Genomic DNA, 9316 nt, shown 5'->3' on the forward strand with positions numbered 1-9316 from the left:
CAAAGTTTTCATCCCGTCAGTATTCAGATCATGGACAAAATGTGATTTATTGTTTTCATACAGTAATGTTCATATATGCCTACTGCCCACGTCCGGCTGACTTGTTACTGCGCAGAGACAAAAAACTGAGTCGTTTTTGGTCTTTGCGCAGGAATGGGTTAATCCAATCCCTACAAAAAATGTCGTATGAAGATATACGGTACTATCCCAATTTAGTATGGTTTTCGTATCCGTATTGTATGCGAACCTATCCGAATGTATCCGGTTCGTAGCGATTTGTATCTGGACCTATCGTAAACCTATACATTCCGATAGGTTCACATACAATGAGGATACAAAAACCATATTGAATTCGGATAGTACCTTATATCTTCATCCGACATTTTTTGTAGGGATGTGGGTAGGCATATCTGAACACTACTGCCCAGCATTTATACTAATATGCGCTATTATACATATACCAAAAACAAACTGCAAATCGATGTGAAATCAAACGTGTGACCTTGTCGTGATCGCGAGAAAGCTGAATATAGGTCCCACGGCAGGAGCAAGATCGATCACCCGATGACGTCTTTCATTTGTTTCAAGCCTGCAATATATTAACATCCACCTATGCACTGAAATAACATACATGTACATAATAAGCGGGAGTGAAGTATATACACCTAGAATGAGCCATACGTCGCAGAGATAATTTTTCTTTGAATTGTTTTTATTGCGAGAATACAAATATGACAAAATCATCCCGTGACTGTCTCTACGTGACTGACTCTCGCTCTTACTCGCTGAGTTCCTCATTCGGCGTGTGTTCCGCATCTAACAAGTATGTTGAAAAGCAGAAGTCTTCATAAGTGGCACGGTTTTCGTTTCCTACGAAGTTTACATATGTTAATCTGACGTTATAAACTGACAAACCTGTATTTTCTTCTTTATTGTCATGATCTTCAAGTATCCTAATAGGGGAGTTTCCGACATCGTCAGTAATGTTGGAGTTGGTGCCTATATCATCCCCCGCGTCTGATTTCTGATCATCCTCTTCTAGAGACAGATATAAATAATCAATATCACAGAAGCGCCAATATATGTCTATATATGTATAATAAGAATATGGTTAGTGGTAAACTCAAATGTCAACTGTAGGAAAGTGGAGATGGTTCGTACAAATGTACAACACCGATGAAATCTCATGATTATACATGCTAAGGCGATATGTAGCGCTATGGTTAAATGTATTTAATTACGTGCACTCTATCATGATCAAGTTTTAATTTACCGGGTACACTTGATGTCATCGATGATGTCGATGGCTTATCAGTCTTTTTCAGTTTGTTTAGGTCGGATATCTTCCTAGTGACGTAAAGGTTTACTTTTGATAATTCCATTTGCGTATTGAATTCAGAAGCCTTCTGTATGGCCAGTAAGCGGTGACGGTAGATATCTGTAAGAATTGGTTATATTGTGCGTAAGTTCGGAAAACGATTCGGAGGCGATTCAGTATATATGCCTGTCTGCGGGCCAAGAATGACGATATTACGAATACGCGAGCTGGCGTATAATCAGACTCATCATCATCGCGCTTGAATTGCGAAAAAGGATCACAAACAATGGTTTTGGGTAACAGATACTTAGATTGAATACGTATGCGCTATTATGCCAATAGGGTATTATCTCCGTTGTGGAATACAGGTATTCCTTACTGCATACTAACACAGTTACTTTTCCTACTCGGGTTTATCTCTGGGGATGTGTATGTATAGGCTTGATAATGTAGTCCAGATGATGAAAGACGTACCACTTATAGCGAGCATCTTTGTTTCATCCAATTTTGCTTTTGCCGGTTTGTCTTTGAATTTATTTGATTGTGTACCAGTGATACTGCTATTTTTCAGAACGTCGTATCCAAATACTGCTACGGCGATTTCCTTCACGAACATCTGATTCGACTTTGCCCTGTTGACGGCACCATTGTACGTACTATAGGGGATCCATACGTTATGTCCCAAATGAATCTGTGAAATGGTATATGGTCGACAATTAATTCATGTAAATACATTACCATTGCCTCGTCAGTGTGCAAACTTACCTTGTCGTTTGAAATATGTCCAGGTGGTGGTGCATTACAACCTTCCAAGTTACGTATGACTCCGTCATATTGTTCCGACATAACTGTGGACACGTATATACTACTCAGTGACTGATACTTATGATAATTCATTTCAGGTTTTGTTTCACGCTAAGGGGAAAATACCTCAAGATTCCAGTGACAAATTGATTATTTGGGATGAAATAGTTGAAATTAATGAATCAAACTCGAATTTATTTATTGCAATTGTAACCTAATTTTGAATAATTCCAATCATTCACTTGTTTTCGAACGATTCTCGATAATTCACTTCAACTAGAGTAAATATCTTATTGTTTTTGTGATTTTTATTCGTATTTCTGATCAGTCAAATGAGTTCGTTTCATTTAATCCAATTGTTTGTGTGATTTTGTTTTTTCTTATTTGATTTATTTCTTCGAGAATAATTATCGATAATATACTCATTGGGGTGAATATCTGAATATTTCAATCTTTCTTTGGTACTTTCTGTGTCTTCAAATGAGTTGACCTTATTTTTTTCAATTCAATTTCAATTTTCTTTCGGAGGTTCGATAATTCACGTACAGTTTTTTGATCTTGTTTAATTTTTTTTCTGTGTTAATTTTTATTATTTAATCAAGCCGCTGTAAATTCTCGTCAATTTATGGACCTATTCGTAATTCGAATCAACGAGTCACTTCCCCCTCGCGTTCAAACCAAGCAGCCGGTGGAGGGCATTCTTTGGATTACATGAAATCTGATCTGTGGTATCTTGAATATTGACAGCTATGAATGCGATGGTATCATCATGTTTCAAACAATTATTTCCCGAGAAATAGCCGAGCTAAAGATACTATACTTCCAAAATTGTATAGAAATCTACTTTCTTTTTTTTCAACGCTTCATAAACTTTGAGCACAATAAAAACTGATAAGCCGTCGTGAAAAGTAGGAAAATGAAAGTGATTCTTGTTCTCGATTGTTAGATACTTGTGCAATAGACGATCGACAGTTAGCTGATGCTTCTACAACCCGCCATATAAAAGGTAATGATTTCGGCAGGACTGACCATGTGCGGCCGCATATGTACCAATTTATAGTCGAAAAATAATGAAAACCTGCCTCTTCGAGACAGTTCAAATTGAACCGCTTTTAGCTTTCCTCCCACCAACATAGCTAAAAGCTGGTTTGAAAAACCCCTTTAACAAAATTCTCAATCAGAAAACGTAAGGTTATTGTATATTTCGAGCAATTTTCGTAGTTTCGCAAATTTGTTTTGCCACCGTGTCAGGATCCCCTCCCACCTCCCCTTCACTGGGAAATGGAGCATAACCCAAAATACCCCAGGAATTTCCGGAAACCCCCACCGATCTCTATAGTAACGATTACTCTGGTAACCAATCATCATAGTAACGATTACCATGGTACCCAATCATTATAGTAACGATTGCCATGGTAACCGTTACCATGGAAATCGGTTGCCACCATGGTAACGGTTACCATGGCAACCAATCTCTATAGTAACAATTGTCATGGCCCAGCGTAAAACCTCCTACCCTCCCCGCCCCTCTGAGCGTAACGGGCCCAGCGTGACGGACGCAGCGTAACGCGCCTGGCGTGGCGTTACACGTGACGCCCCCCACCCCAGCCCCCCACCTTCAGTAAAGAAGGTTTTTCAAACAGTCAATAATAATCGTAGTGCTGTGTAGGCTTAAGAACATTTTGAACGATCAATTACATAATCTACAATCGATTTACACTGCCTACCTTGGTCTGCATATCTGTCAAATCAATTGTCAATGAATAATGTATGCGTACCTTTGAATTCTTTGAAATACTGGATGACATCGCGCTGCAGTTCCATGTTCAGTGTTGTAAGTTCCTTCATCATTAAATTTTGACTGGCAATCGTAGTTTCATCTTTGGAACATTTCGCCTTTAGATTTTTAATCTGTTGCAAGAGGTCTGCATGACTAAGGTCATCACATCCCTGTAAAATTACCAATTCAATTACTATCATCACATATGTCATTCAGGTCCAATCCAACCATCAATTTCGTATGCATAACACAATTCAACAAAATATATATATATATATATATATATATATTTTTTTGATACGTCATTTGTTCGTTGCATCAGTCACGTAACTACATTGGAAAAGATTCACCAACTTGATTAACTACTGCGAGGTATACGTATGTATGATAGTTTTTTTTCAATATCAATGTATAGTCTACACATGGACAAAACGACGTACAGATTTGTAAAAGAATTTGTCTTGGATCTTTCTTGAGCGAATTTCTGCTGTACAATTTTAGGATTGGAAAATTTTTCATACATCGCAATAATTCTCGAACAATTTTGTGAAAAAGATGCAAGTTCCAAATAAAGTTTAGCAATTTAACACACAGTATTGAATGTCAGTGATGTCTGTGAAAATAACTAATTTGAAATCACTATACAGACGGAATCATTATTCTGGGCTTCTTTCATATCATTACGCAGTCCGCAATGGAGCCCAAACTGCTCATCGGGAATATAACGGGTACCTAATAGAATTTCAGTTCGAAATATGCGATTGAACCAATTACCGAATTCATGTTTTTGCTGTCCAGGGTATTATCGGTCGTCTTTCGTGCCGCTGATGTATTACTGTCCTTCGCCGTCATACTACTGCTTCGATTTCCCTTCTTTTTAACAGCCTGCATTTTATAATTATGAAAATGAGCATTGATTCACCGTAACAATAAGTGTGTATGAGTTACTCTATATTTACAGACGAATCGGGCTTCTTTGCAGGTTTAACTATTTTTTCGACCATTGGTTTATCTAAGGCTTTGGGAGACTGAGCGGATTTTTTACCTACATCAAGACCACTATCCGGCTGCAAATAATGTACATAGCATATACAATTACATAATCAAACATGGCTTTCATTTGAAGCACTCACCGACTGCTTGTTTTTGCTAAGTTCTACATCGTCTGGTGTCATCGCATTAGGCTCCGTCAGAATAGAGCTTTGAGCCTCTCTCACTTTATCAGCCTACATATCGTAAATGTGAAAACGAGCATGTCATTTATCATCATAAAGTGCGTATGGGTTACTCTATAATATTTACCGATGAATTGGGCTTCTGTGGTTTGGTCATTTTCTCAGCCACTGGTTCACCGAAGGATTCGTGAGATCTTGTAGATTTTTTCCCTGAACCGCAGCCGTCTGCATCCTGTAAAACATACAAATATACAACGGCTGAACGGAATAGTGCATCGTGTGACAGTGTGGAGTAGGGTCGATTTCCGTCTAGTGTGTGAGGTTGGTAGTGCGCGCCGAAGGCGAGTGCTGCTTTCACACGAGCTGGCTATCGGCCAATCTACACGTGTTGTACATGCTATTTTTCATCATTCCTGCAATAGGGGAAAATAGGATTTTAGTAACCTGTGTGGCGCGCGTAATGCAAGTGCCTCATTTTCGCCTGAGGGTAGGAATAAGGCACTTTACGCACGCTACACGTACTTCGAAAATCATACTTTAGAAGCAGATGTTGCAAAAAATATGTAACGTTAGTTCTGCATCATTAGTGGGTTGAAATATTGAAAGACGTACCTATATTTGATACAGCCTAACCTTGTCTATCAAAGACAAAAATTGGGGACAGGCCAGTGGGCCGAACTTGATCATTAAATCCATGAAGCTACTTTCAAAAAATTTACAATAGAAACAATTATTGATCGAGATTGAATTTCATATCTCATCTAAGAATCTCAATTGCAATAAGTTCCACTGATAAAGCATAGTGTGATGACTTGTAACATTCGTGCTCAGAGATATATTCAAAACTGCAAAAAAAAAAAAACAAATCTTCAAAGTAACCTACCGTAGCTTTTCGTTTAATCGGGCCACTTTTTTTCATATTCTTTTTATCATTGTGGACTTCACCAGGTTCGATATTCTCCTGATCATCTTCAATAGTGTTCACTTCATTTCCTACAGGTGTCATCGTATCTTCTGCAACGTGTTTTTGTCGAAGTGCTTCTAATTTTTCATTCAACTTTAGTTTTATCTTCTGAGATTCATGACGCGATGGTGCCTTTATGAAATAAGCGTACAATCATGAAATCATTATCTATATGGGGTACTCCAGCCATAATCATCCAAGATTTGACTCGACGTTTTTTTATTATTCTTTTTTTATAATTTTACACGATGTAGTTCTATATCGTGTACATCAAAGAAGCATCTATGAATTTTTTCAGATTCTTAGTTGGAACCGGTTTTTCAGGATAAATATTACAGACGTCGATTAATATACAACCTTCGATCTTCCTGCAACGAAGCACAGGTATTCTACGTCGAAAAACTCAACCTTTGACGCCTAGACCATCGTGGACCATATATTCACTCTTTCTACGACTTTACCTACAATTCAGATCAAAAAATCGTTTTCCAGTGCCCATAAATATTGGTGTTAGTGATCAGAGTCTACACTATGGCTTTTTCTGTTCGAAAATATCATATCTCATCCTACTGGGTTGCAAAAATTCATAAATTTTAATTTTTTTAATAATAAACTTTTTAAATCAGTATATTTCTAATAATAAACTTTTTATCAGTAATTTTCTGAACCTAATGGGATGAGATATGATATTTCCGAACAGGAAAAGCCATAATATAGACTATGATCACTAACACCAATATTTATGGGCACTGAAAAACGATTTTTTAATCTGAATTGTAGGTAAAGTCATAGAAAGAGTAAATGGTCTAGGCGTCAAAAATTGAGTTTTCTTTACACATGCATGCGAAATCCTCGTTTGCCCACCGCTAGGAGGCACCCAAAGCCCGGCCTTCGCGCACCGCGCGTGAGAATAATTTTTCCTACCATCAGGCGATGCGCAAAATACTTTGCCCACCGCAAGCGGTGGGCAAAATGTTTTGCGTACCGCCTAGCGGTAGGCAAAATTTTATTCTCACGCGCGGTGAGCTGAAGCCGGCTTTCGCTGCCCCCAAGCACTGCACAGCGCGGACTTTCGCATACATTCACAAAGAAAAATAGTGTTCGATACGCGAGGCCAAACTCGCTTCTTGCGCACTACTCGTCTGAAGGGCGCACGAAGCCTCGGCTTCGTGCTGCCTTCAGACTCGTACTGCGCAAAACGCTTGTTTGCCCTCTTGTATCGAAATATACTATTTTCGACGTGGAATACCCGTGCTTCGTTGCAAGAAGATCGAAGGATGTATACTAGTCGACGTTTGTAATATTTATACTGAGAAAACGGTTCAAAGTAAAAATCTAAAAGAATTAATTCATAGATGCCATGACATACACAACTCCTGCCATGACACTCCTTTGACATACACAATATAGACCTCCATCGTGTAAAACTATACAAAAATTATTAAAAAAAACGTTCAGTCCAATCTTGGGTGATTATGGCTGGAATGCCCCATATACACCTTTGTGTAGGTGCTGCAACATCTGGTAGTAAACAACAACAACATCGTCAGCTTCGTATCTATATGTACCTATATACCTTTTTCGCACGTTTAGCTAATGCGTCGGAGTCTTCTGAAGATATTTCCGAAGCTGACAAAATCAAATTCGAAGGAGGTGCAACTTGCCTTTTCTCTCCACTTTTCGCTCGTAATTTTTCAATAGTGTCTGAAAACAGAATAATCAAACGTGTTCAAAATAGCACACCATCCTATACATTATATTTTCACTCTGGTTTGTGATAATGATTTAAACATGAATTATCGTGAATTCTTCAAGTGACGATCATAAATAACTACTGGCAATCCAAATTTGTTCCATGTAACGTTGGATCATTGTTCGGATGTCGAAAAAATGCGAACTTGTTAAGCATTGAGCAAGCCCGCTAAATATTGCTTTTGAAAAAAATAAACTTGATTTTTATGACAAAAAAAATGACTTTCCACTGTCTAATAATTTCTTGATAATTCATTGCGAAAGTATGTAATGATTTCGTTGGTCAGTTTTCGAGTACATCGAAATCCTGAATCAAGGGATCAACTGAAATAACCGACGGAATAACCAGAATAACAAACCTTCGAAGTGAAAAATCTAATTTACAATAAAAAATTGATGAAAAAAAGTATAATTTCATGACATATAATGTGAAATGACAAAGGAAAGTTAGAATAAAACAAGAATGATTTGAAATACATGAATTAATTTCTATTATTTCAGCATTGAAAAAAAAACATGTTCAGCTGACTGGTGCATGTCGAATCATAAGTTATTTCCCCCTTTTAGAGAGGTGTCAAAAGTCTGAAAAATTGTGTCAATGCTCCTAGCTCATCCCCAAATCGGCGGTATGAATTTTATCATCAAACACGAATATTTACTGTCGAAAATAAATAGACAATTCATGCGCACCGCCGTCTTTGACGCTCAGGGCGGCGGTGTCCTTTGATACTTTCTTTCAAATGTTAATATACGCGTATATATGATGGGAATTAGGATAATATATCGCTCATATAAACATTTGAGGGCCTGTCGTATAGTTCTGCGAACAGTGAGGATTTATCGATTATATTAACATTTTTTTAACTTCACTCGAAGTTGTATTTTTCTCATTTTATAGCGATAAAAAAAAATATACCATAATTGTAAATACTTGCATAATAAGTAACGGAATGTATGAATTATCAAACGTCCGGAATATAAAAAAAATGAATGAATTTCGGTTTTCTTTGTGTATAATTATTTAATATATATAGGTCTAATTGGTAATTCAATTAAAAAATCTCACTACAAAACATCCGTTCGGCATATGTAGTATTATTCTCAGACCGATGATATGGCTCGCGTATTAGAATATATAACCCGATAGCTGATAAATAATGGTGTTATTTATTATACACTTACCGTCAACACAGAGTATGATAGCCTGGCAGTATGAGCCTGCAGGTCCACACTTGATATTATAATACTTTCGATGATCGATGTTATCGGCATCAAAGTGATTAATTTTTGTCACGGGAACAATGTTTTTCATATCGTGACGTGAACATTGCACTTTGAACTTCACCAACGCGAACATTATCCCCAGTAGCTCCGCGCTACGTGTTGATATTGAACAAACACTGTATGCCGGTGTAATAACTTAGAAATTGTCTCGTGTTATTATATTCACCCGTCAGTTCAAAATATACACGTGGTCGTGAAGCTCGTGTGAACTACCGCGCGCGCAACTGCACACAGCCCGT

General features: G+C 37.6%; 1 protein-coding gene across 2 annotated transcripts; it reads right to left on the minus strand.

Moving 5' to 3' along the window:
- Positions 1-718: 718 nt before the first annotated feature.
- Positions 719-9296, minus strand: LOC124293891. 2 transcript variants are annotated; one of them, XM_046736773.1, is made up of 13 exons: positions 8976-9296; positions 7618-7745; positions 5961-6173; positions 5205-5309; positions 5036-5128; positions 4862-4969; positions 4677-4787; positions 3901-4072; positions 2084-2166; positions 1793-2009; positions 1274-1438; positions 916-1038; positions 719-816 (listed from the first exon to the last, which is right to left on the minus strand). In XM_046736773.1, the coding sequence occupies exons 1-13, from the start codon at positions 9148-9150 to the stop codon at positions 779-781; spliced, it is 1731 nt and encodes a 576-aa protein (XP_046592729.1). In that variant the 5' UTR covers positions 9151-9296; the 3' UTR covers positions 719-778. The 2 variants fall into 2 exon arrangements, with proteins under 2 accessions (XP_046592729.1, XP_046592735.1); XM_046736779.1 differs by lacking the exon at positions 8976-9296 and having other exon boundaries at positions 719-1038; positions 7610-7695.
- Positions 9297-9316: the final 20 nt, after the last annotated feature.

This window comes from Neodiprion lecontei, chromosome 1 (assembly GCF_021901455.1).
Source record: "Neodiprion lecontei isolate iyNeoLeco1 chromosome 1, iyNeoLeco1.1, whole genome shotgun sequence".
NCBI classification, from domain to species: Eukaryota; Metazoa; Arthropoda; class Insecta; order Hymenoptera; family Diprionidae; genus Neodiprion; species Neodiprion lecontei.